The following is a 27,846-nucleotide window of genomic DNA, read 5'->3' as shown; positions in this document are numbered from 1 at the left end:
CTGTGGGTCAAATTGTAGTATTTCCAGAATATCTCGCCTGGTTTTAATATGTCTGCGTATCAGTAGGCGTTCAGAGGTGGAAAGAAGTATGACTTCAGTGCGTTTGCATCATTCCTCAGGGGTGGAAAGAAGTTCACCTCCGTATCAATGGGTAATTACCTGGGCAAGGAGGGCTTACCTATACCCGAGAGGTGAGGGGAGGGCCGGTTTTGCTTCTGCTGGAGCAGGAAAGAGAGAAACGGCCCCAGACTGCATTTTTAAGCAATAAATGGATTTTAAACCTTATTTCTCCCTTTGACTGATTTCAGTTTTTAGAGGTATTTTGCTCTGGGATCTCCTCTCCCTGAACTTACAATACAATGGACTATTAGCCACAAAACAGAATAAAATCTTGCCATTTGTAACAACATGGATGGATCTAGAGGGTATACATGGAGTAAAGTCAGAGAAAGAAAGACAGACACCATGTGATCTCACTTGTATGGAAAATCAAAGCAATAAAACAAACAAAACAAGTAACAGACTGGAGGTTGCCATGGGGAGGGGGGACAGGAAGGGTAAAATAGGTAAATGAGAAAAAAGTGAGCATGTTTCATATCTTTATCCAGGTGATGGTTACGTGAGTGTATACGTGTCAAAATTCATTAAACTGTATACTAGGATTTGCATATTTTATTGTATGTACCTCAATGTTTAAAAATGCGACTGTTATCAGAGACAAGAGCTAGTAGGTTTTAAGCAGGAGAATATGTAATCATATTTACTTTAATTTATTTATGTCTTAGATAGAGCATTCTATATTATCACTCCAGCTATACAGAATTGTTTTATTCTTAGATAATTCCTGAAAAAATAGATCTTCTTTCCTATGTTTGTTGAAAAACTCCAGATTCACTCTTGCCCTAAAAAATCTTATGTGGCAACCCTATGATAGATGTAATCAATTTATAGACTAGGAAACTGAACCAGAGAGAAATTAAGAAACTTGCTCAAAATGACACAACTAGTGAGTAAAGGCCAAGGAATTACCCACTATGATATAGGCCTACTTAGTTTAAAGAGACATTAAATTATGTCGGGTCCACTGCAGTTCTTTCTGGGCTCTGTAAAGTGAGGTAACAAAGTTACCTCTATAGGGAGTTTGCTCTGAAGATTAATAATTCAGTCCATGCGCATACCACTCCTTAACTTTTTGTATTCATTTAATGATTTAGGGGCTCTTTCACTCAGAGCCATATATTTATTTCTACGCCACTAAACACTGAGATCTAGATCTGGGCTTGAATCTCAAACTAACAGCTGTCTTCTCTAAGCCTCCTTTTCATCTTTAAAATGGCTCAGCAACAATACCTACTAACAAACATTGTTTTACAGATTAAATGAGATGCGAAGAGCGTAGCTCAACGCTCTTCTGCAGGCTCTGCCTTCCAATACTATGGACTTCAGTGTGTTGCTGGGCTGGTCATAGGAGTGCTCTTCCAATTTCAGAGCTGCTCTTCATTCTGTCCTGGATGGGCAGCTAGGAATTACAAACAGCTCAGCTTCAAATATAATTTCCAAAAAAATCTTACCTGAATCTGTCTACTGTAGCCCCATAGTCATAGTTTCTGGTAGGAGACTGGGCTGAGTGGGTGCCAGCCTCAGACAGATCTCAGGAGACCGATGCTCTCACTGGCACTGGTTTCCCTTCCCTCAGGAGGGAAATATGCCTCTTTCTCCTTCCATAGGCCCCCTCTCCTCCGAGATACTACTGCTCTTCCCCTTTTGGTCTCCAGAGCCAAACAAATCTATTTCTGGCTTTAAGGTTGATCTACACTCTAAATGACACTTTGCCTCTTGTCTGGTACCAGCAGCCCTGCGGATTCCTTCTTGCCTCTCTCCATCAAGGTCAGCTACAACTTTTGCCTGAATTTGGACTCCAGGTGATTCTGGCTTCCTGTTCCCCCTTAAGCCAGGGAATTCCTAGGTTTCCCAGTAATTCCTGGTTTCTTCTGGCTGAGCTTCTTGTGCAGCACTTGACAAATTAAGTCACTGCCGGCGAGCATTGATGTGCTCAAGGAAGGCAAGTTTCATCCTCTTTTTACCAATACTCAAGGGCAAATGACTTGTCTCAGGACCTACATGGAATGCAGGGGCCTAGCGCTGATAAGGATAAGTCTTAACACTTATCCAGCGCAGGAGACACTCCTGATCTAAGACTTCATATCTTCTCTTTCACTGAACTCTCAAACAGTAACTGTATAAGGAGTGTGGTCCTGCCTTGGCAGGTGGCAGACGGAAGCCTTGGTGCTCCGTCCTCATCAGACAGGACAGCTTTCTAATAGCATGGTGGGGGCACTGCACTGAGGGGAATGGCTGCAAGCTAGCCTAGATGAACCTGGCACCGCCAGATAAACATTGTCAAGAAGATGGTATTGGGAGGAAAGCTTACAGAACAGGACCAGGGTTTTGAGGCAAGTGTAAATTTACTCTGGTCTTTCTGTCCATCTGCGGTTGTGTAGTTTGAAGATCTATCTGGATGGGGGATTGTTTGTTCTCTGGCTGGGTGGCCCACCTGTCTGTTCAGCTGGAGATCTCTCTTGCTGCTTGCTGCTGTTTTTCTGACTTGGGATCTGCATGTCTGTCCAGGGTCTTATCAAGCTGGGAGTCAGTCTGTCTGCAGTTCACTTTTCAACCTGAGTCTCTCTACTTGGGGGTTCACCGGTCTGGGTAGGAGTCTGTCAGTCTGGGGTCAATCCATCTCCCTGTGAGGCTAGAGGTCTCACTAGCTGCAGATTTAACTGCCAAGCTGCCAGTCTGGGTGCATCTGCTGTCCAGCTCAAGGGTTAGGGGGCCTGTGTAGCCAGGCCTGCGTCTGACCTGTTGGGGGATAATCTGTCCAAATGGGGGTCCACCTTTTCATTTGCGTTGGGGTCCAGCCAGCCAGCTTGGGATCTAGCTGGCCAGTTGGCCTGGAGTCTATCTATTTCTCTGGCTGCAGATAGTGTCTCACTGTCTGGCTGGGATAATCTAAGGGTCCATCCATCCTAACTATCTACAGAGTTGGGGGTCCATCTGGCAGGCAGAGATCTAGCCTGTTTGAAGAGATCTGCAATGTACGGGCCACTGGGAGATGGTCTGGAAAGTGGGGGAATGCCTGGCTCACAATGCTGATCTGAGGGTCCATCTGTCCATCTGGCCTGTTGACTGCCTGGGGGCCCACCTGGCTGTCTTACCAGCAGGAGGTGTATCAACTTGTTAAAATGTGGGTTCTGTGCACCTGGTGAGTGGGTGGGTTCAATCTACCTGTCTGCCACTTGGGAGGATGGCTAGCCGGTTAGGGTTATCTGTGCAATCAAGTTGTTCTGACTAGTGGAGAGTCTGTCAGTATGTCCAGCCACCTAGCTTGGGGTCTGTCTGTTCAGCTGGGAATCTGTTCATGTGTTTAGGAGTCTGTCCACCTAACAATACATCTGGATGGTGTTTGGCTGGCTGCCTAGCTGGGAAGAAGATGTCTTTTTGACAGTCCCTTTGGCTGGGGGCAGTCTATCAGGCTGTTGGTTGGTCTCTCTCTCTGGCTGGGGGTCCATCCATCCAGCTATGGGCTTCCCTCTGAAGGTCTGCTTGTCTAGGGGTATGGCTATTTGCCTGTCCAGGTTGGGCATCCATCTGTCTGTGCACCTGGAGATCTTTTTACCTGTCTGAAATCAATCAACTTGCCTGCTGTTATGCCTAGTGTGGAGCTGTCTGAATGGAGAATGGGGGTTCCATCATTCCTTCTCAGGATCCATCTCTCTGTGCCTAGCTGAGTGTCTTGAGTGAGGGAGGCTCAAACACTGAAATGGGCTAGTCCACTATGTGGTGATGGGGACGGTCTTCAGAAACCCATCTGCCCATCTTCCCCATCACAACTGGGAGCTGAGTTTAGTCCCTTGGGCTTGGGCCCATTCCAGATGCTCATTCTTGAATCTGTTCATCATAGCCTCACCAGCCATTATCTCCCAACTATCTTCCCCAACCTCAAGCCTTAAACGTTATAATTTATAATCACTGGGGCAAAGCCCCCACATTTCCAACCCTGAGAAACTTTTATTTTAATCCAGGACCCACATTCCCCTTCCCAGCACTTCACACAGCAGAGAATGGCTGTCAGCTGTCCAGAAGCCCCTGTGGGGCAATAGGCAGGTGGGGTGCAACACTCACACCCGGGTCCACTCGGCAGGAGGGTCCCGGGGCCCTTTAGGCCTTCCAATGCGCAGGTTGAAGCCTGGAAGAGGAAGGGCACCATGGGTCTCGCGGAGTGGCTGAGGTGTGGAGAGGTAGGTAACTTCTGGAAGGCCATTCCAAGCCTTTGTGCCCTCCTGGTTTACTGCAGCCACATCCACGGGACTCCACGAGTGTGAGCCCCATGTCACCATCCCTACACCTCAAACTCCTGGGGTTCAGTCAAAGCTACAGAGTCCCAGCGAGCCGGGCTTTGACTGACTTACCTAGCCCACTGCTCTGAGCTCCGTCCACCACATCCTCATAGGCGCCGGGCCCGGCTGGCCTCTGGTCAACCGGAACTGCAAACAGGAAACCAGACCCAAGATTAACCAACCCACCAAGCTCTAAGGACCCATCCAGGAACCGAGACGCCTCCTTCGGCCCGACGAGGCAGGATGGGAGCGGAAGGGGCGGGGCCGAGACACCGGATGGCCTGGAGGCTACGGTGCGCCCGGGGCACTTCCGGGCGTGGCCAGGTGAGGCCCGCAGTCCCGGAGGCGTGGGCGCGCGGACCTGCGAGTGCGGGTGCTCGCGGCCGCCGCAGGGCGGACTACCACGGGCACCTCGGCCTCCACTCACCAAAGCCGGGAGGTGTCCGCCGCGCGTCGTCCGCGGGAGCCTGGGACCGGCGCGCGTCGTCCGCGGGAGCCTGGGGTCGGCGCCCGCGCGGGGTCACCTGGCTGTAGAGCGGCGCTCCGTCCGCGCCCGCGCTGGGGACCCCGCGCTTCTGCACGGCCGCGTACGTGTCGGCCATGGCGCGGGCCGGGGGCGCGGGCACAGAGATGCTCCTGCGGGTGCGGAGGGCGGGGAGGAAGTGAAGCGGCGGCCGGGGGGCGGGGGGAGAGCGCAAACCGCAGGCTTCCTCTCCGCCCCGGCGGCGCGCCGCTCTGGAGGGGCGGCAGGCGGCTGGGGGTGAGGGGCTCTCGTTTCTGTGTCCCCAGCGGCCGCAAGTCCGGTAGATGAAGGAGGGGAGGGGTCGACTTGGCAGGTGAATGGGCAGGGCATCGGTATTGAGGGGTGGTCGTTTCTGTAAATGTTTAGTGAATAGAAGAATGAGGAAGTGGCGTCCGCCCTCAACGGGAGGAAGGGGATGGCCTGAGATTAGAGAGCTGGTCTCAAGGAGGAAGGTTTAACTTGTCTGCTGCAAAGGAGGGTCACTGTCCGTGGAGCACCTGGCATGACACCTGACAAAGGGGCAGCATCTAGAAATGTTTGCTGAATTAACTGTTGGGAGGTGGAGGGCGGAAGGGGCAAGGAAAGGGCCGACATGGGAGCACAGGGCCAGCCACGGAGGCAGGGAGTAGAGTCATCTTGGGCAGGGTCAGCAGAGCTCTCTTCAAAGGGCCAGTGGCTATTTGGTAAACTTAACAGTGAAGACAGGGAGCATGAAAGCATGAGAAATTGGAAAGGGAAGAATGAGGGGTGGAGCTAGGTACCTGAGGACGCTGCCTGGTGCTCGAAGTATGACAGGAAGGGCCTGAGAAATCCCGAGGGACAAGGCATCATCGTAGAGTGGGGCACAATTCTGGGGAAGGACAGGATGGTAAGAGCGTGAGGCTTCCAAGGAAACCATCCAAGCCCTGACATGAAGGTGACCGTGGACGTCACTGTGGGGTCAGCTTAAGAGGGGATGGTCTGCTAAGGGAGCAAGGAAGAAGACAAAGGTGGATATCAGAGTGAGTCAGCCCCTGCTCTCAGAAGCAGTCCATGGGTGCCATGGTGGACAGAAGGAGAGTAGCTAGGGGGTTTGGGTACCTCTTTGAGGTTCTGGTACTGGGGACCTGTGTTTTGCAGTGCTGAGCAAAACATCTGAGCCACAGTCTGGTACAGGAACCTGTACTGCTCCTGGTGGGGGATAGAGGGGTCACCATAAAGGGAGAACAAGAGAAGGGATGTGTCCTTTCAAAGAGGAAAACCCAAGGCTCACACCTCTGTCTGCACAGCCGCAGGCCGCTGCCTGCGCATCTCAAGGACCACATCAAAGAGGCTGAAGTTGGGTGGGATCATCTGGGGCAGAGAGACGTAGCACGTAAGTAGGGCCTCATGGGCATGAGACCACACTTTTGGCCACAGTGCACACACATACACTTTCTTCATACCTGGGTCAGGAGCAACTGCCTCACATAATCCACAGTGCACAGGACACCTGTCCGCCCACAGCCAGCGCTGACGAGTGAGATTCAGAGCAAGCTTGGTCAGTGCTGCCCACAACCACTTTCACATAGGGCATTTGGGACTGGGGTGAGAGCTCTAATGGGGAATCCCCTGCAACACCTTTTGATTCCTAGAATCCCTGGACTTTAAAAGGAAAAACTTAATAATTGCTCACATTTATCAGGCATCCACAGTGCTCACTCCCCAGAAGGCAGTCTATACCAATACATGCTGACCGTGTGAGCAAGTGTGATCTCAGGTTTCTCAGAATAGACACTCAGACTGTAGGACTGGCTCTAAGCCCTGCACTGCCTTTCTTACTCCACATCCCCTCCATCTTGCCAGACCCCCATAAAGCCCATTTCCTAAACCTGCAGTGGACACAGAGGGGGCTGGGCCGAGAGCCCTGGAGGCGATGGGCTTCCTCCACCATGGCAAGCAAATGGTCAGGACTGCTGGGGACCCCTCTGTCTGGCCAGGACATATACTGCAGCTGGTACACAGAACGGGATTCCTGAAACACAGGAGAAGAGGGGTAAAGGACAAAAGAAAAGCACTGTTGAGTACCTACTACATGTTAGGCCCAGTTCTGAACATCCTCCATTTTAATCCAACAGATGATAACTGAGAAGATGGGTACTTTGTTAAAGCCCATCTTAACAGACAAGAAAACAGAGGTAACAGCTCTCTTCATGTGGGAGCCTTCTCCTCTTTCAGTACCTTCTGAAAGGTGACATGGAGGGTCCTGAGAATTATGTCTGCATTCATCCATGTCTCTCTTGTCTAAGGACGTGGGAAGGGGAAGAATGAACATTACAGGCATCATGAGATAAATTTACAACAAAACATTTCTGATTAAAAATCAAATACAACATTTTAAAAAATTCATTTAGCTCAAACATTCCCCATGGCTTTTGGGAAGAAAACATTTGACAGGAGGGAGGAAGAGGAACAAGGTCATTTACAGTGAAAAAGATTTACTTTGTTCTAAAAAGTTTCATTGTGTTAAGTAACAACTGCACATAAGACTTGAGGTGAAAGGTTTTCTTGAGTCTTCTGAATTGGTGAGGGAGATAGTGACTAAGCATCTAACCAGGCATGTTTATATTACAGAGATAACCTACCTCTCACCATAGCTAAAATAAAAAGCAATGCATATACTAAGTTCTGACTATTTGCATACTAATACAGTGTTCCCTGTAGTGTGAGGGACTGTGGGAAAGCTGTTCATCTTTCAGTCCCAGCCCAAAATCTTTCCACTCTGAGTGTCTCTCATGAAACCTCCCACATCCAAGACTCCATAAAACACTGTTCCCACCTCCGCCCCAGCTCACCAGAGTGATGTAGAAAAGCCCAATCTGTAGTGGTTCCTGTTCTTGGGCCCAGTAACGCTCACACTTTTTCTGCAAAAGGCAAGGGAGAAAGGACGGAGAGTGGAAAGGGGCAGTCTTCTTCAGAGTTCCAGCTCAGTACAAGCAACCCCCCCACCGGACAGCCCAGGCAGCATTACTGGTAGAAGCACAGGCAGCTACAGCTCTAATGGAGGCCAGCTGGCAGAGCCTCCTCAGACTAATCATTAACAGACTCTAGCTTCTAACTAACCAGGAGGAAGACAATGCAGAATGTCTACTATAAGTAACTAAAAAAATGACAAAATATAGGCATTGCAGGACTGCGACCACTTAACATGGGAATCAAACCCTATGACCACCCCAGCTTACTGCCTAGAGTGCAGTCACCAGGCTGCAGGACACAGAGAGCCAAATGACCCCACTGAGTTGAGGAGCCAGAAATCATGGCTCAGGAAAGTCAAGGCAGCTAGAATTTGAAAGGCAGTCCTGGAAAGAACAGGTATGCAAAGAAAAGCAAAAAACACCAGAAGCCTTCATAGTAGTCACCTTGGGTATTTAGCGAAAGATAATCCGAGCACATATAACACAAAACCCTGCGAGGTTAGGCAAGAAAAACTTCCCATGAAAGAATAATAACTAGGGACATATAAGATGAACATTTCCCAGAGCTCACAATAGGACCAAAATAATTTACATTGTCCCCAGTTAGAGTAGAGAGACTGACTGATTACAAGGGGCATTCAGTATGGAACCTAAGAGGACCACATACTGGAAGTAGAGCAACATTAGTTCTAGAATAAAGTTTACTTAGACCTGCCCTTTTAAAGCATAAGAACAAACCTTAAAGTGTCTAAACATCCAATAGTAACTGCTTTCCAGAAAAAGTTCAACACTTTAAAGGAAGACAACAAAATCCAACAGTTGACCCATGTAAAACTACAAATATCAAGCATCCAATAAAAACTAGGCATACAAAGAAGAAAAAATGACCCATAATAAGAAAAATCAGTTAATACAAAAAGACCTAGTAGAGATGACAAGAGAAAGAAAGCCCCTAAAACATCTTTTATTAATATAAATATACTCAAAGATGAAATATACTCAAAAGATGAATGCAATGAAAAGTGACATACATTAAAAGAGACCCAAATGGGACTCCTAGAAAGAAAAAATAAAATTTATGAAATGAAAATTTCACTGTCTAATGGCAGATTGGACACTCAGCACTGGACATGAAGAGATAATAATACAAACTATCCAAAATGAATGAAAAAAATGACTAGAAAATAAAAGAACAATCAGTTACATTTGGAGGTAGACAAGTGGTCTAATACATATGTACCTGAAGTCCACAAGGAAGGGAGAACAGAAACTATATTTGAAGAAATAGTAGAAAATTTTCCAAATTTAAGGAAACCATGAACACAAAGACAAGGTCAATGAATCCTAGGGAAAATAAACAAAATACTATGGAATTTCTGAAGATATTGGTAAGCTGATCTTAACATTAACATGTTAACATTAAAGAGTATGTCATGGATACCCAAGACTACCCCCTGGTTTGATGATTCACTAAGAGGACTCAGCACAGAGTTGCATTCATGGCTGTGATTTATTACAGTGGAAGGATACAGAATAAAATCAGCAAAGGGAAAAAGTGTATGGGACAAAGTCTATGGGAAACAAGGTGCCAGTTTCCAAGAGTCCCCTCCCCATGGAGTCACTCAGAATGTGCTTAATTCCTCAGCAATGAGTTGTGACAGTATGTGTGAAATGTTCACAGGGAAGGTCATGAGGGACTCAGTGTCCCAAGTTTTTTTGTGGGGTACTCTATGCGGTACATAGGCACCCTCTGACTAACATGTACCACAACTTCAGACTCCCAGAGGGAAAACAGGCGTTCACATAAAACACATTGCTTGTATAAAGATTTACGCGTAGTAAGCCACTCTTAGGAGAAATTTAACTTCCAGCCAAAAGCCAACCTTGCAGAAAGCCCTTTATAGCATAAACAGTTATGCCTGCCATGTAAACTTTTCTGCAAAGCAAGTTAACCCAGAATAGCCGAGACAATCTTGAAAAAAGAACAAAATTGGAGGCCTCACACTTCCATGATTTCAAAACCTACTACAAAGCTACAATAAAAAACATGTAGTACTGGCACAAAGATAGATGTATCCCAGAATAAATACTTTTGTTTATCAGCTGATTTTTAATAAGGATATCAAGAAGATTCAATGAGGGAAGCATAGTCTGTTAAATGGTGCTAAGACAACTAGATATCTACACTCAACATAATTGGACCCCAGCCTAACACGATATACAAGTATTAACTCAAAATGAATCGAAGACCTAAACACAGGAGCTAAAAATATATAACAATTAGAAGAAAATATAGGAGTAACTCTTTAGGACCTTTGACTATGCAATGACTTCTTTACATACAACACCAAAAGCAGAAGCAAAACAATAGACTGGAATTCCTCAAAATTAAAAAGTGCTTCAAAGGACACTATCTAGAAAATAAAAAGACAACTCACAGAATGGGAAACATATTTGTAAATCATATGCTGATAAGAGGCTTGCAGCCGGAACTCCCACAACTCAATAAACAGTAACCCAATTAAAAAATAGGCAAAAGATCTGAACAGGTATTTGTCCAGATAAGATAAATAAGCACATGAAAAGATGTTCACATCCTCAGGTAAATGCAAACCAAAACCACAATGAGATACCACTTCCCACCCAAATAAAACAAAAACAGAAAATAAGTGTTTGTGAATGTATGGAGAAAGTGGAACCCATACGCCTTGCTGGCGAGAGTGTAAAGTGGTGCCATCATTGTGGAAAAAATAAACACAGAATTGCCATATGATCCAGCAATTCTACTTCTTATATTTACCCAAAAGAACTGGAAACAAGGATTCAAAGCAGATACTTATACACCAATGCTCACAGCAGCAGCATTCACAATGGCCAAAAGGCAGAAACAACCCAAATGTCCATCAACAGATGAATGGGTAAATAGAATGTGGTATATATGTTAATGGAATATTATTTAGGATTAAAAAGAAACTCTGATCCATGCTACAACATGGATGAAACTTGAAAAAATCATAATAAGTGAAATAAGCCAGATACATAAGGACCAGTATTCTATGATTCCACTTTGAACAGTCAAATTAATAGAGACAGGAAATAGAATAAAGGCTATCAGGATCTGGGGGAGGTAGAATAGGGAGTAATTGTTACATGGGTTATTCACATTTGGGATGGTGACTACATTTGGGAAATAGATAGTACTGACAAAAATGTGAATGTACTTAATGCCTCTATTGTATACTTGCAATGGTTAAAATGGCAAATATAATATGTATATTTTACCACAATTTTTTAAAAAGACAGTGAAATTCCACTTCATATCAAGTAGGATGGCTATAATAAAAAAATAGACAATAACAAGTGTTGGTGAAGATGTGAAGAAACTGAATGCCTCATACATTGCTGATTGGAATGCTGTTGAAAACAGTTTGGCAGTTCATCAAAATATTAAAAATAGAGTAGCATATGACCCATAGATTCCATTTCTATGAATACACCCAAGAGAATTGAAAATACACTTCTACACAAAAACTTGCACACTAATGTTCATAACAGCATTATTCATAACAGCCAAGAAGTGGAAACAGCCCAAAATCTATAAATTAATGAATAGATCATTAAATGTAGATCCCTTCACTGGATTATTACATAGCAATAAAAAGGAGTGAAGTATTGACACATTTTATAACATTCCTGAACTTTAAAAATATTATGGTAAGGAAAGAAGCCAGTCACAAAACACAACATATCCTGTGATTCCATTTATATGAAAAGTTTTGAGTAGGTAAATCTATAGCAACCAAAAATAGGTAAGAGATTGTCTAGGATGGAGGCTGGTGGGAAAAAGGGAGTCACTGTAATGAATACAGGGTTTTTTTATGGGGTGATAAAAATGTTCCAAAGTTTACTATGGTAATGTTGCATAACTCAGGAGTATTCTAAAAACAATTTAACTGCACACTTTAAATAGATGAATTATATCTCAATAAAGCTGTTTTTTAAAAAAGATAATCTACAGCAAAAATAATAGTATACTATGGAGTATATTTTATACTTGGAATTAAATCTATGGCAACAATGGTACAAAGCATGGAAAGGGAAAATTAAAATATGCTACTGTAAAGTTCTCACAATTTATATGACATGGCATATTATTTAAATGAAGACTGTAGCAAATTAAAGATATCCATTGTAAACACAAATGCCACTAATCAGCACATAATACAAAACAGTAAACTAAAGATTAAATGATGACTATGAAATTATCTCACAAATATTCTCCATATGAAAGAAGACAGAAAAGAAGGAACAAAAAACAGACAGAACAAATAGAAAACAAATAGCAAGATGGTAGATTTAGACCCAACTTTATTGATAATTATATTAAAGACCAAATACTCTAATTAAAGGCAGAGATTGTCAGACTGAATAACAAGTAAGTCCTTATAATATGTCTTCTACAAGAAACACAGTTTGAAAATAAAGGTGGGCAACACTTAAAGCTACAAGACACATTTAAGAGAAATTAAAGAAGACACTAAAAAATGGAAACTCATCCCATGCTCTTTGCTAAGAAGAATTAATATTGTCAAAATGGCCATCCTGCCTAAAGCAATCTACAGATTCAATGCAATCCCTATCAAAGTACCAACAGCATTCTTCAACAAACTGGTATAAATAGTTTTAAAATTCATATGCAACTACCAAAGACCCCAAATAGACAAAGCAATCCTAAGAAGGAAGAATAAAGCAGGGGGGATCTCACTTCCCAACTTCAAGCTCTACTACAAAGCCACAGTAATCAAGACAATTTGGTACTGGCACAAGAACAGACCCACAGACCAGTGGAACAGAATAGAGTCCAGATATTAACCTAAACATATATGTATGGTCAATTAATATATGATAAAGGAGCCATGGACATACAATGGGGAAATGACAGCCTCTTCGACAACTGATGTTGGCAAAACTGGACAGCTACATGTAAGAGAATGAAACTGGATCACTGTCTAACCCCATACACAAAAGTAAATTCAAAATGGATCAAAGACCTGAATGTAAGTCAGGAACCATAAAACTCTTAGAAAAAAACATAGGCAAAAATCTCTTGGACATAAACATGAGCAACTTCTTCATGAACGTATCTCCCCAGGCAAGGGAAACAAAAACAAAAATGAACAAGTGGGACTATATCATGCTGAAAAGCTTCTGTACAGCAAAGGACACCATCAACAGAACAAAAAGGCATCCTACAGTATGGGAGAATATATTAATGACAGATCCAATAAAAGGTTGACATCCAAAATATTTAAAGAGCTCATGCACCTCAACAAACAAAAAGCAAATAATCCAATCAAAAAATGGGCACATCTGAACAGACACTTCTCCAAAGAAGAAATTCAGATGGCCAACAGACACATGAAAAGATGCTCCACATCACTAATCATCAGAGAGATGCATATCAAAACCACAATGATGTATCACCTCACACCAGTTAGAATGGCCACCATCCAAAAGACAACAACAAATGTTGGCAATGTTGTGGAGAAAGCGGAACCCTCCTACGCTGTTGGTGAGAATGTAAATTAGGTCAACCATTGTGGAAAGCAGTATGTGGGTTCCTCAAAATGCCCAAAATAGAAATACCATTTGACCCAGGAATTCCAGTCCTAGGAATTTACCCTAAGAATGCAGGAGCCCAGTTTGAAAAAGACACATGCACCCATATGTTTATCACAGTACTATTTACAATAGCCAAGAAAAGGAAGTAACCTAAGTGTCCATCAGTAGATGAATGGATAAGAACATGTGGTACATATACACAGTAGAATATTATTCAGCCATAAAAAGAAAAGAAATCTTACCATTTGCAACAACATGGATGTAGCTAGAGGGTATTATGCTCAGTGAAATAAGCCAGGCAGAAAAAGACAAGTATCAAATGATTTCACTCATCTGTGGAGCATAAGGAGAAAGAAAAAAAATGAAGCAACAAAACAGCAGCAGACTCACAGAACCTAAGAATCGACTAACAGTTACCAAAGGGAAAGGGACAGGGGAGGATGAGTGGGAAGGGAGGGATAAGGGGGAAATAAAGGGGTCATTACTAGTAGCAGACACAATGTAGCGGGGGACACGGGAAGGGCTATACAATACAGAGAAGACAAGTAGTGATTCTACAGCATCTTATTATGCTGATGGACAGTGACTGTAATGGGGTATGTGGGGGGGACTTGGTGATGGGGGGAGTCTAGTAAACATACTGTTCTTCATGTAATTGTAGATTAATGATATCAAAGTAAAATAAGATGAATAAAAAATAAAGGTGGACATAGATAAAAAGTAAAAGACTGGAATAAGATACTACGCACTCTAAAGTAATTTAAATGGTTAACTATTAATATTAAAGTACACTTCAGAAAAAGGATATTACCAGATATTAAAGGGACATTACATATTGGAAATATCTTGCTTCAACAGGAAGCCATCATCCTAAGTGTATATGCCCTAAATTGTAGATTTAAAATACCTTAAGCAAATACTGACAGAACTAAAAGAAATAGGTAAGTCCAAAATTAGAATTGGAGATTTCAACACTTATCTTTTAACAAATAATAGGGTGAGCAGGCAAAACATACTAAGAAAATAGTAAGAAGTAAGATTTGAATAATACTATTGACAAACTTGTCCTAATTGACAGTTATAAAATACCTGGGAGATTTCAACACCCCTCTCTCAGCAACTGATAGAATATTTACAGAAAAGAAATCAGTAAAGAAATGTAAGATAACAGTGAAAATATAAAAGTTATTAAAATGTCTTTCAAAAAAGACGCAATTTGATGTAATTGATATTTATAGAACATTACACTCAACACAAGCATAATACACACTCTTTTGAAGTGTATACAGAATATTTACCAAGATAGACCATATTCATAGCCATAAAAGAAGTTCCAGAATACTTAAAAGAACTGAACTCATATAAAATAGTTTGATCACAATAGAACTAATTAAAAATTAATAACAAGAAGATAAAGGAGAAGTCCCCAAATATCTGGAAACTAAACATAGCCATGGTCAAAAAACCATGGGGTCAAAGAAGAAATCACAAGGGAAATAATAAAATATTTAAAAGTAATTGAAAAAGAAGACAAAAGTTTGTGAGATGTGTAGCAAAAGCAGTGCTTAGAGAAAATGAATAATATTAAGTGCCTATAACAAACAACAAATGTTAGCAAGGATGTGGAGAAAGGGGAACTCTCCTACACTGCTGGTGGGAATGTAAATTAATTCAACCATTGTGGAAAGCAGTAAGGAGGTTCCTCAAAAAACTCAAAATAAAAATACCATTTGACCCAGGAATTCCACTCCTAGGAATTTACCCTAAGAATGCAGGATTCCAGTCTCAAAAAGACATATGCAACCCTATGTTTATCACAGCACTATTTACAATAGCCAAGAAATGGAAGTAACCTAAGTGTCCATCAGTGGATGAATGGATAAAGAAGATGTGGTACATATACACAATGGAATATTATTCCACCATTGAAGAAAGCAAACCTTACCATTTGCAACAATATGGATAAAGCTAGAGGGCATTATGCTCAGTGAAATAAGCAAGGCAGAGAAAGACAAGTACCAAATGACTTCACTCATCTGTGGGGTATAACAACAAAGCAAAACCTGAAGGAACAAAACAGCAGCAGACTCACAGAACCCAAGAATGGACTAATAGTTACCAAAGGAAAAGGGACTGGGGAGGGTTGGTGGGAAGGGAGGGATAAGGGGAATAAGGGGCATTACGATTAGCACACATAACGTAGGGGGGGCACGGGGAAGGCAATATAGCACAGAGATGACAAGTAGTGACTCTATAGCATCTTACTATACTGATGGACAGTGACTGTAATGGGGTATGTGGTGGGGACTTGATAATGGGGGTAATCTAGTAACCACAATGTTGCTAATGTGATTGTACACTAATGATACCAAAAGAAAAAGAAAAAAAATAAGTGCTTATATATATAAAAAAAGAAAAATCTCAAAATCAATGATCTCCATTTAAGAAAGTAGAAAAAGTGCAAGTTAAACCTAAATAACCAGAATGAAGGAAATTATAAAGGTAAAAGAAGAAATTGATGAAACAGAAAATGAAAAAAATGGAGCAAAAGAATAAAACTAAAAGCCGGTTCTTTGAAAAAATAAAATTAATACCCTCTAGCAAAGAAATGGTCTAACTTTTTCTATACAGGGCCAGATAATAAATATTTTACACTTTGGGAGCCATACAATCTAATTTGCAACTACTGAACTCTACCATTGTAACATGAAAGAAAGGTATAGACAATGTGTAAACAAACTAATGTGACTGTATTACAATACATTTTATTTACCAAAACAGGCAGCAGGACAGATTTACTACAACAGCTAAAGTTAGTATAAAAGTCTTTACACTAGCCAGAGTGATATGGTAGAGATAGAAAAAACAACAAAAGGGGCACATCACTACAGATTATACAGACTCCATGATCAACCCAGTCAATCCAGGGCAATACTTACCCCACCACACACCCCTCCCCACGGAGCAGGCCAGGATGCAGAAACCAGTGCCTTCCATGTTGACACATGTATTGAGTAACTAATTTATACTAACAGCAAAACAAAGATCCCTGCCCTCATGGAACTTTCTTCTAATCAGGGATACTGAGAATAAACAATGTATATAACACATCTGTAGATTGTCTTGCATGTTAGGAAGTGGTAGGAATTATGAAAAAAAAAAAAAACAAAGGAAAGTAGGACCAGGGAAGGAGAGTGGGAGTCCTGGGAGTTTTAAATGGTGTGAAATAATTCCTCTCATGGAGGAAGTAGCATTTGACAAAGACCTGAAGATGGTAATGGAGCAAGCCAAGGGGAAGAATGCCCCAGGCAGAGAAAACAGCCAAGGCACAGGCCCTGAGCTGAAGCTGTCCCCAGCACTTCCAGAACAGGTAGAACAGAGGGATGAAAGGGGAGAAAGGTGGGGCGAGAGCGCAGAGCTGTACCAAGGAGGTCACAGTGTCATAGGGCCTTACCATTTGTATTGTGGAAGGGGGAGGAAAGACTAACAAGAGAGGGGTTGCCAACACCAGAGGGAGGAGCCCCATGAATACAAGGAGAAAGATCAACAAAAAATTAGAGAGTAATAGTGGGCTTTAAACAGAGCTACAGTGGGGTCATTCCAAGAACTGGGCCCTTGAGTCTTGGGATGAGGAAGGACCTGGCAATATTTCCTCTGCCTCCTCCCTGCACAAGGAAGCATTCTAGGGGGCTAAGGACACCTACCCGTCCATTCTCCATCTCTCGACAAGCCATCAGGATCACCTACACAAGAGGGGTAAGGGGAGAGGGAGATGATTTGGGTTAGGGGATGGGGGTAAGTAAGGCCAAGGGAGGACTCCAGATGGTGGCCCCACCTCACCCTCCTCCAGAGCTAACCTTGACCCCAAACTCCCAGACCAGGCGCCAGAAGTCTAGCAAGGTGTGAGGCAGGGGTCCTTGCGTGGCAATGTAGGCCTGGCTTCCATCTGTGCCCTGCAAAGGCTAAGTTCACTACCGAGATCCTGCTGTCACCCTCCACCATGTCCACCCCTTCCCTGACTCCCAGCCTGACCCGGATGAAGTTGCCATTGATGTAGTCGCTGTGGCCCTCCTCATGCAGCAGGGAGAGGATCACTCGTGTCTGATCATCTGCCAGCAGGAAAGGGAGACACATGATTTGGGGGCAACAGCGGTACCAAGGCCCCAACAGCCTCCCAGATGAAAGCCAGCGGGGGCGGCACCCCTGGTCAGGTTCCCATCGAGATGCCCTTGTCAGGGCTTCGGAGGAGCAGCGCTGGGGATCCCCGGTCTGACTCGGAGGAAGCACACTGGGAGACCAGTCTCGAAGCGCGCAGGGCTCGCTAGGGCCAGGACGGAGCAGGCACGCTCCCGAGGCCTGGACTTACAGGGTAGCACGTCTTTGTAGCGGTTCTTCCTCACGTTCCCTGGCAAACTGCCAGCCTCAGTGGAGCACAAACTGTCAGTCTTCCAGGCGGCTGAGCGGGCACGGATGTCCTGGCGGTAAGCACGTGAGGGGCAAGGCAAGGAGGAGAGAGGGAGAAGGGACCCGCTCAGAGACCTGGGACACAGAGGCACTTGGGGATGGGAAGTGCGGGCAGGGCAGGTGAGTACAGACTCTCAGATGGCACAGGGCCCAGCCAGTTGTAATGATCCAATAATAAGAGCGACTCAAAGTGCTTTCTCTGTGCCAGGCTCCCTGCTGCAGGCACTGAAGTGGGTACTATTATTGACGTCCTCACCTTGCAGGTGAGAAGCTGAGCCACTACATGTTTGAATGACTTGCCAAAAGTCCAAGCCAGGAAGTGGCACAGTGAGGATTGAACTCAGACCTCTCAGCATTTACCCACTGCACACTCAATCCATGTCACACTGTATCGTAAACAATAATTGTAATGGAACATTATGTACTTAATTAATAAACAATGATATAGGATACATATGACAATATACAGTACGTATGAATTATGTATGATGTTACTATGTAACTAATGTATACTGTTACTTTTATTATTGCTAGATTATCATAGTGAATGTTGTATTACCACCATCATCAGGTATTCATAATCATAATGATAATAAGTAACACCTACCAAGGCACCACTGGGTTTCAGCCACAGATTCTGAGTGCTGCATTTATGCCCATACTATTATTTAAGGCTTCATGGACACTAGAATAATGGGTACCTCTACTGCTGTTTGTACAACACAGAGGAAGAAACGAAAGCTGAGAGAGGCCCGAGTCTCCTGTGAATGTAGGAGGCTGGCCCGGGGGAGCTGCCATTGCTCACCTCCAACCTCCCCATGCAGGGTCCTCAGCACTGCCTCCTACCCCAGACCCACCCCAGGCCTAGACAAGCATGACATCATGTACCACCTGGGTGTTGTATGTTTACATTCATCATGTACATTTTCATATTGAATAAATTATATATTTTGCATTTATTATACACTGAAAATACAAAGTCTATTTTTATATTTGTGTGAATTATTTAGATTTTATACTTGTTTAACCTGTTACATTTTGTATATTAGGAACTGAGTAACTGCTTATTTTATAAATTACAACTTTATATGTATTTGTTTATTGTTTTATGAAGTAACATATTATGTTACTTATTTTTATTTATTTTATATTAATAAAATTAATAAATTTGGTTCTATTATGTATTTTCACTGATTTAATGATTATATATTCATTATATAAAGTATCATATACATATATTATCACTTATTTTTGTATATTTATTTATATCACATACATATCTAAACTTGATATACATGTCACCATATATTGTGCTTATATATTTGTAATGTTTTTATATTTGTTACATAAGTTACTACATTTAAAGCATCTCATCATGTGCACTATGCAGCAGTAGTATTCCTTACAATGGCTTTCACTACCCCACTGTAATGTTTAGAATATTTATAACCAGTGAAAAAGGCGCCAACACAGTGAGCGCGTAAGATGTGCTAAACACTTTCTACCCGCAAGAGTTATTCAATCCTCACGCCAGAGTAGTCCCTAGCCGTCCACATTTCCCCCTAGGAAATACAAGGCCAGGGCGGCCGGGAAAGGGCCCCGGGGCCACAGCTCAGGTTAGAGACCTGCGTCCACGCCCTCGCCGCAGCAAGGCCTTTTGGTTCCGCTTTTCCGACTCCTTCCTCCACAGGACCATCCGAGTGGCAGCCAGGCCGCCCGGAGGGCTTGGGCGACGGTGGGACTCCAGGCCTGGCGCGCCCCGCCCGCCCCACCCAGCGACAGGACCCGTCCGCGCGGGCCGAGGGCCAGAGGGCGTGTGAGCCTCTCCCTCCTCCCCGCCCGGCCCCGCCCACCGCGGACCTCGCCCCTGGGGCCTGGCGGGCAGGAGGGTGAGGCAAAGACAGGAGCAGCTACAGAGAGAGGCGCGGGCGGGAGGGAAGTACGCCTCCCTGCGAGGGAAGAGGTAAAGCGCCGCGGGCGCAGAGGACTGTCCAGGACGGGGAGTCAAGACGGACGCGCAGCCGTCCACACTCGCCCACTCACTCTGAACTCGCTGGCGAGGACCGCCCCCTCCCGGCCGCCCCGAGCCTCCAACTGATGCAGGAAGCTCCGCGCCGCGTCCAGGCTGCGGCTCATGGTGCCCCGGGCAGCGAGGTCCGCTCTGGCCGCTGTGCTCGGCGCTCGCAGATCCAACAGACGGTGAGCAGCCCGAGGCTGGAGGCAGGGACCCCGCCTCCCACTCGCCAGCCAATAGAAGCGAGCAGCGGCCGGCAGGGCGCGCCCCTTCAGCCAACGACGTGCGGAGCCCGCGCAGCCCCTCCCGCAGGCGCCGGTGACCGGGAGGTCGGGGAGCCGGGTCCAGCGCTGCGCTTCCCGTTTCGTGGCTGCCGTGCTTGCCCACTGAGTCCTCACAGCCCGACGGACCCTCCCTCCCGCTCTGACCCGGGTCCTCGTCCTGGGCCAACCTTGCAGGGCCCGCGCTGAGCGAACAGCATCCCGGTTCGGTGTCCCCAGAGCTTGTCTAGGCTCCGCCGCAGTAGCGCGGCAGCTGGGGGTGGGGACGGCCACAGGGATGCAGCTACAGCTCCTGCCTGGGGGACCCCGTCTGGGTCTGAGAGAGGTCGGGGAGTGGCAGCAAGGAAAATGACCCTCCGGACACGCACGCTGTGTGAAAGACCGAATGGAAACGTATGCTCCTGTGAATTCACAATTAGTGGGAGTGATGTGGGATTTCACATGTGTGTTTCCTGAGGTTCCCTCTTTTTCTGGTTCGGGCTAGGAGGGGCTGGGGGAGCCAGAGGGTAATTGCAATTTGAGGATCTCAGCCCACAGAATCCTGTCGGGAAACTGAGAACTGAGGCCCTGGAAGTGGGTTTCAGAGGACGGCGTTCTCAACGCTGCTTTAAAGAGCTTCCCTTTTTTGTCTGTCCCATACCCTTACCTTCAGAAAACGGACAGGAAATCGCCGGCGGACAGCTGCTTCCCCTATTCTCAGGGTCACCAAGGGGAGGCTGGGGACAGTGGAGGGGAGCCTTGGGACCAAGCCAGCACGGGTCTCCTCTCCAGAGTCAGGAAAGTAAATTCCCAGGGTGTCACTGGAGGGGGCGTCTGTGGAGGCTCGATGGAGGTCGTTGAATCAAACGGTGACCAGTGAGGTGTGCTTTGTCACTGAGGGGTCGACATGGCTCAGGGTGCATATTTAATCCATTAGGGTTATCAGAGTGTTTTAATTCAGAGATGTTTTAAGTGTTTATATTTGTTATATGTATCAACGTTGAGGGCTCCTTTGCAGAGCCCAATAGTGACTATCAGGAAAATCACTAAGATTTCATGGATGGCTGTTGGAGACTCAGGGAGGTGAGACACAGAAGTATCAGTGACCTTTGGGAAAACGTGGAGGCTCAATGGAGGAGTCGTGGACACTTGGGTCTCCGAACACTCATGAATAATAATGGCAGTCACTCAGGACTAGTGGACACCAGACACATGGGGAAGAGCCACTGTGGGATCATGAAATGTTTTTGTGTACCCTCTTGGTAGTGTTATTGGAGGTCAGTGGTCACTGGAAACTGGTGGTACCTGGGAAGCAGAGGCAACACTGAGGGGTCAGAGGGCCATCAGTACTGGTGACTGAGGGGCAGGGAGGCTGACCTAGCAACTTGGGGTGACTAGCTGAGCATCTTCTGTTCCTCTAGGGACTGGGTCTGTTCATCAAGTAAGGTAGGGGTTAGGGTGGGAATATCTGTGTATATGTGGCTTGGGGGAGGATCTCTCTACCCTTCTATTTTGTTACAGGCTGAAGACTTACTGGCAAAAGGAAAGAATGTCAAACTAAAGGCCTGGGTGGTTAGTTGACTGGATGGGTGGGGTGTCTCTGCTTGGGTAACATCTCTTTGCCCAGTTAGGGGGTGGGAAGGCTGGCTGTCCTTGACGGATTCTGCCTTTTCATTGCCTGGGGTTACCTTCCCAATTGGCTGGAGGGTGGGGGTGTTATCTGCCCACAGGTCTTTCTGGATGTGTGGTTGAGTGTCTTTCCTATCTGTCCAAGAATTTGTCTCTTTGGCTGTCAATCTTTTTTTAAAATTAGGGTATCACTGATAAACAATCTTATGAAAGTTTCACATGAGCAACATTGTGGTTTCAATATTCACCCATATTATCAAGTTCCCCCCACACCCTATTGCAGTCACTGTTCATCAGTGTAGTAAGATGCTACAGTCATTACTTGTCTTCTCCATGCTATACTACCTTCCCCATGACCTACCTATATTGTGTGCTAATTATAATGCCCCTTAATCCTCTTCTCCCTCCCTCCCCAACTCCTCCCCTTTGGTAACAGCTGTCCCTTCTTGGAGTCTGTGAGTCTTCCGTTTTGTTCCTTCAGGTTTGTTTTGTTGTTGTACTTCACAAATGAGTGAAATCATTTGGTACTTGTCTTTCTCCATCTGGCTTATTTAAATGAGCATAGTACCCTCTAGCTCCATTCCATGCTGTTGCAAATGCTAGGATATTTTTATGGCTGACTAATATTCCATCATGTATATGTACCACATCTTTATCCATTCATCTACTAATGGACACTTGGGTTGCTTTCCTATCTTGGTTACTGTAAATAGTGCTGTGATAAACATAGGGTTCATATGTATTTTTGAATAAGGGATCTTGTTTTCTTCCAGTAAATTCCTAGGAGTGGAGTTCTTGGGTCAAATGCTATTTCTGTTTTTTGTTTTTGAAGAACCTCCATATTGCTTTCCACAATGGTTGAACTAATTTACATTCCCACCAACAATGTTGTAGGGTTCCACTTCCTCCACATCCTCACCAGCATTTGTTTCATGTATTTTCATGTTGGCCATCCTAACTGGTGTGAGGTGATATCTCATTGTGGTTTTAATTTGCTTTTCCCTTATAATTAGCAATGTGCAGCAATTTTCATGTGCCTGTTGGCCATCTGAATTTCTTCTTTGGAGAAGTGTCTGTTCAGATCTCCTACCCATTTTTTAATCAGGTTGTTTTTTGGGTGTTAAAGTATGCGAACTCTTCATATATTTTGGATGCTAACCCCTTATCAGATAAGTCATTTACAAATATATTCTCCCATACTGTAGGATGCCTTTTTGTTCTGCTGATGGTATCTTTGCTGTACAGAAGCTTTTTAGTTTGAAGTAGTGCCATTTGTTCATTTTTGCCTTTGTTTCCCTTGCCCAGGGAGATGTGTTCAGGAAAAAAGTTGCTCATGTTTACATTCAAGAGACTTTTCTGCCTGTCAGTTTTGATGGAGTTCGTCTCCTTGGAATTCTGTCCATCTAGAGGCAATCTGTCTAGTCAGGGGCTATGTGTCTGTCTATTTGGGGATCTGTCTATCTGGTTAGGGATCTTTTGGCCGGTGAACAGAAGTGGCTGAGGTTGTGGTCCACCTGTTGTACTTCCAGCAGCACTGAGTGTCCTGTCTTTCTGGCTGCATGTTTATTCCCACTCCATGCCCCACTCTTGCTGTCTAACCTGCCTGCCCTCCTGATACTGATCAACCCTTTCTCTCTTCAAACATTCGCAATTTCCTAGCTTGCCCTCTGCTAAGCTCAGGTTGGGTGTGGGGGATGGGAAGGCCTCCAAGCCACCTCCAGCAGTCCTGCCCCATCCCACCTCTCCCTTCTCCACAGAACTCCAACCTGTGTTCTTGGAGTGGGATTCACTGCTGATGGTGGCCCTCTTGTTCACCCTATTGCTGGCAATCCCATGGAACAGGAGCAGCTGACATTACCCCTGAAGATCCTGAGCACCCCAATGCCACATGCCACATGCCAGTCTGCTAACTGCTTGTCAGCTCTGTGTTCATTGAACTCAAAAGAGTCACATGAACTGGGTGCTGCTGGAGGGTACTCAGGGAAGCTTTCCCAGTGTTGTAGGAACCCAGTCTGTGCTTATGTTGCAAAGGGAAAAATAGTAAGCTTGCAATAGAGAAACCTGGCAGATATCACCTTAACCATGGAAGCTTGTGGGGAGATAATTTGAGACTATTGACAATCCTACTGTACAGTTCCTCTCTAGCTTCCTATTTCTGCTAGGCCAAAAAATGGAAGAATACATTTGAAAAAACTTTCCAAATGCTCCACTCTTTTAAGAACCTGTTGGCCCATCCACAAGTCTGGCATTTGGCAAAAGCAAAAACACCATTCTTTCCAGTTATGGCAGTGATTGGAGTTAACTGCCTTTGGGAGGACATTTTTTAGTTTCCTCTAACTTTTCTCAGGAGTTCTCAGTTGAAGATCCCTCCTGGTCCCTTTCTGGGACTAGGGTCAGAAGCTCAAGGCTGGGGGAACAGTCAAGGAAAAAGCCACCCTACTCTTTCTTGGTCCCACTGTCACCTCTCCCAACCCCAGCTCAAAACTGCCCTCCAGTTCTGCTTCAGGGAGGAAGGGTGAAAGCCTTCTTCCTCATCTTTAAAAAATGACATCCTTAAAATGTTCATACCAATTTTTCCCCAGGCTGGCCTGACATCTTTCAGGGCTATGCCTGGGCATCTTCATCACCCAGAGTGGGCTGAGATGCTTGCACATGCCTTTGGATGAAATAAACTCAGCCCTGGTTTCTCTGAGATGACAGCTTGGGTACCTGTGAGCTCCAAGCAAACAAATGCTCCAACAGTGATGCTGGGACTTCTAGTCTGGCTGCTTTGTGTCCTTGGCTGGCAGTTTCTACACCAGATTTTTGCCCAGCCCAAGCACACATCTGTGTGTGACACTATTTGGAAAAGATCAACTGGCCACACTGTTTTTAAGCACAGGCTGGCTGGGGTCTTGAACAGCCCTGTTGTGGGTGCTGAATGCAGAGCCCGTGGCATTAAAACCAAAGGGAAGTATGGATCTGTCTGCACCAGCTTCTGCCACCGAACTACAAAACCAGAGAATTAAGTGCACATCTATGTCTGGGTAAGCACTAACATCTCTGGAATGGTTTCTGTAATGAAACGTAAGGTGAGGGTGCGGGCATCTCATGCTGTGGCTGCTGCTAGGTGATCTGAAGTCTTAGCCAATGCACTGTGGTAGGGGACTAGAAGGAGGAGGGCTGTCAAAACACTGTAACTGGCATATGGCATTGTCAGTTAGAAGGTTCTAGAAATCTTATGAAAAACCATAAGGACTTATTAGAAAATTTAATAAGGTATTAGTTAAAGTATAATACACACATCACACATCTACAAATTACTTTTCTATGTACAATCAAAAAGGAATTTGAAACTATAATGCAAAAAAAGATTTCACACTAATTTCTTAAAAATAGGCACCAAGTTTCAAACCATAGTAAGTTAATAGAACTAGGCAATGACATTAATGTACGCTAACATCACAAAGATGACACCCAGACATTATGAGCCCCCTGGTAAAAGAACCCAACATTCCCGTCAAGTATACCTATGAAAAAAATTTGAACCTGTACCTATTGAGCCTCTAAATCAAAATATTAATTTAGTAGAAACACAAGGGCACAAGAACATGTTAAATGATGCTAAAGGGACAGGATCAGCAACACCCGGACAGTGACAACTCCACAAAACAAACCAGTCCTGAGTAAATTAAAAAGAATTCTATAGAGTAAAAGAGACTTATGACATACACAAATGCTAATAGCAGCATTACTCATAATGGCCAGAATGTATAAACAACCCAAATTTGAACTGATAAATGGATAAATAAAATGTGGTACATACATACCATGGATTATTCAGCAATTTAAAAAAATGAAATACTGATACATGCTGTAACATGAATAAACTTTGAAATTATAATGCTAAGTGAAACAAGACAGTCACAAAACACCACATATTGTATGATTCCATTTATAGGAAATGTCTAGAATAGGCAAGTCTATAGAGACCAAAAGTAGATTAGTGGTTACCAGGGGCTGAGAATAGAGACATTTGGAAGGGATGGGGATGACATGGGGTGGGGTTTGAGAAGAGCCGAAATGTTCTAAAATAAGATTATGAGGATGGTGATACAGCTCTGTGATTACAATAAAAAACTTTAATTGTACACTTTAAATGGGTGACCTATGTGATGTGTGAATTATATCTCAATATACCTGTTATTAAAAAAAAGACAAGAGACTTGTTAACCATTTGTAATGAATGGACTTAATTTGAATCCTAGGTTCAAACCAACAATCTGTAATCAGGGAAAGATCAGCACTAACTGGCTGTTTGAAATAATATATTTAGTTAAATAATAATATTTATAAAATACAGTGTTTGGAATTGTTAATTTTTTAAGTGTGGTAGTGGCATTGCTATGTTGTTGAGCCCTTATTTTTTAGAGATATATATGGAAATATTTATGGATAAAATAATGTAGTATTTGGGGTTTCCTTCTAAATAACCAGTTAGAGTGGACATAGGGAGTAGGTGGGGCTATGAAGGAAACCAGACCAGTCAACCAGGCTCATGGACTCACTGTACAGTCCTACCTGCTCTTGTATGTTTGAATTTTTCCACAATTAATAGATTCAAAGTAATCTATCAATATAGAGCTGAATAGTTATTTCTATACAAAGAGAGAGCAAACAGGTCACAGAGTGCGTGAGCGCGTGCATACACATACACACACATTAGTATTTGGAAATACTAATAAGTACTTGGAAGGATGAACCACCTCTATCATAACTGAATACATACAAATCCAATTAGGAAACCATTTTGCAACTAGATCTTGGCAAAGATGAAAGACCTGAGAGTACCCAGGTCTGGAAAAGACACAGGAGACAGGCATTTAGCTCTGTAGGCAATGGCCAGACAAACAGCCTCTTGGAGGACAATTCAGCAACATCTACGGTCATTTTAAAGACAAAATTCCACTTGTAGTAAAGTACTCATCAGATATACTTGCATAACCATGCACACATCTGTTCAATGATGTTTCTGAAGCAGGGTTTGTGTAGTAAAAACAGGAAACAACTTGAATGTGCAGGCATTAAGAAGGAGGTGGATTCACCTGTACTAGATATCCTACGCAATCTAGGAGGTATCCTAAAGAGACCATGAAAGGGAAACACAGCAAGTTTAAGAATGGTGTACAAAGCATGATCCCTTTTGGGTTAAAAAAATACAATGAATAGAAAATGTCTGGTCAGATTTTTTTTAAGTCAATAGTCAATAGCCTCTGGAGAAGTTACCATAGAAATTCAAAGCATTGTAAAAGAATTCTATGAAAAATTATATGCCAATAAGTTGGACAACCTAGAAATTCCCAGAAACACAATCTTCCAAAGCTGACCCATGACGAAACAGAAAATCTGAACAGACCAATTACTACTAACAAAATTGAACTGGTAATCAAAAGCTCCCAACAAACAAAAGTCTAGGACCAGATTGCTTCATGCATGAATGCTACCAAACATTCAAACATTAGCTAATACCTATCCTTAAAGAATTCCAAAAAACAGAAGAGGAGGGAATACTTCCAAACTCACTCTATGAGGTCAGTATTATTTTAAAAACAAAAGCACAACAACAAAAAAAACCCCTAAAGACCAATATCCCTGATGAGTACAGATGCAAAAATCCTCAACAGAATATTAGCAAACCAAATTCAAAAATATATCAAAAGGATCACCCATCACAACCAAGTGGGATTTATTCTAGGGATGCAAGGATGGTACATTATTCATAAATCGATGTGGCACACCACATTAATGAAAGAAAGGATAAAAACCATATGATCATCTCAATCAATGCTGAAAAAACTTTTGACAAAATTCTACATTCATTCTTGATTAAAACTCTCAACAAAGTGAGTATATAGGGGACGCACCTCAACATAATAAAGGCCACATACAACAAACCCACAGCCAACATCACTGAAAGCTTTTCCTTTAAGTTCAGAAAAAGACAAGGATGCCCACTCTCACCACT

At 43.9% G+C, this 27,846-nt stretch overlaps 1 protein-coding gene across 1 annotated transcript; it reads right to left on the bottom strand.

Annotated features, from left to right (window-relative positions):
• Positions 1-4,048: 4,048 nt before the first annotated feature.
• On the bottom strand, positions 4,049-20,265 carry PTPN18 (protein tyrosine phosphatase non-receptor type 18). The gene is made up of 15 exons (XM_017662116.3): positions 19,983-20,265; positions 17,842-17,950; positions 17,508-17,584; positions 17,333-17,428; positions 17,180-17,218; positions 7,734-7,802; positions 7,120-7,182; positions 6,771-6,913; positions 6,345-6,411; positions 6,175-6,252; positions 6,001-6,090; positions 5,682-5,770; positions 4,825-5,033; positions 4,470-4,544; positions 4,049-4,246 (listed from the first exon to the last, which is right to left on the bottom strand). Exons 1-15 carry the CDS (start codon positions 20,073-20,075, stop codon positions 4,179-4,181), a joined length of 1,365 nt encoding a protein of 454 aa, XP_017517605.2. The 5' UTR covers positions 20,076-20,265; the 3' UTR covers positions 4,049-4,178.
• Between the last annotated feature and the right edge of the window lie 7,581 nt (positions 20,266-27,846).

This window comes from Manis javanica, chromosome 8 (assembly GCF_040802235.1).
Source record: "Manis javanica isolate MJ-LG chromosome 8, MJ_LKY, whole genome shotgun sequence".
NCBI lineage: Eukaryota > Metazoa > Chordata > Mammalia > Pholidota > Manidae > Manis > Manis javanica.
Note: the sequence above shows the minus strand (reverse complement) of the source record. Positions and strands in the feature narration are given on the sequence as shown.

Coding starts and splice junctions, on each gene's coding strand:
- PTPN18 (XM_017662116.3), bottom strand. CDS start 20,075: ATGAGCCGCAGCCTGGACGCGGCGCGGAGCTTCCTGCATCAGTTGGAG. Junction 17,219..17,332: donor TCTGGGAGTTTGGGGTCAAG/GTTAGCTCTGGA, acceptor CCTCTTGTGTAG/GTGATCCTGATGGCTTGTCG. Junction 6,253..6,344: donor GGCAGTTGCTCCTGACCCAG/GTATGAAGAAAG, acceptor TCTCTGCCCCAG/ATGATCCCACCCAACTTCAG.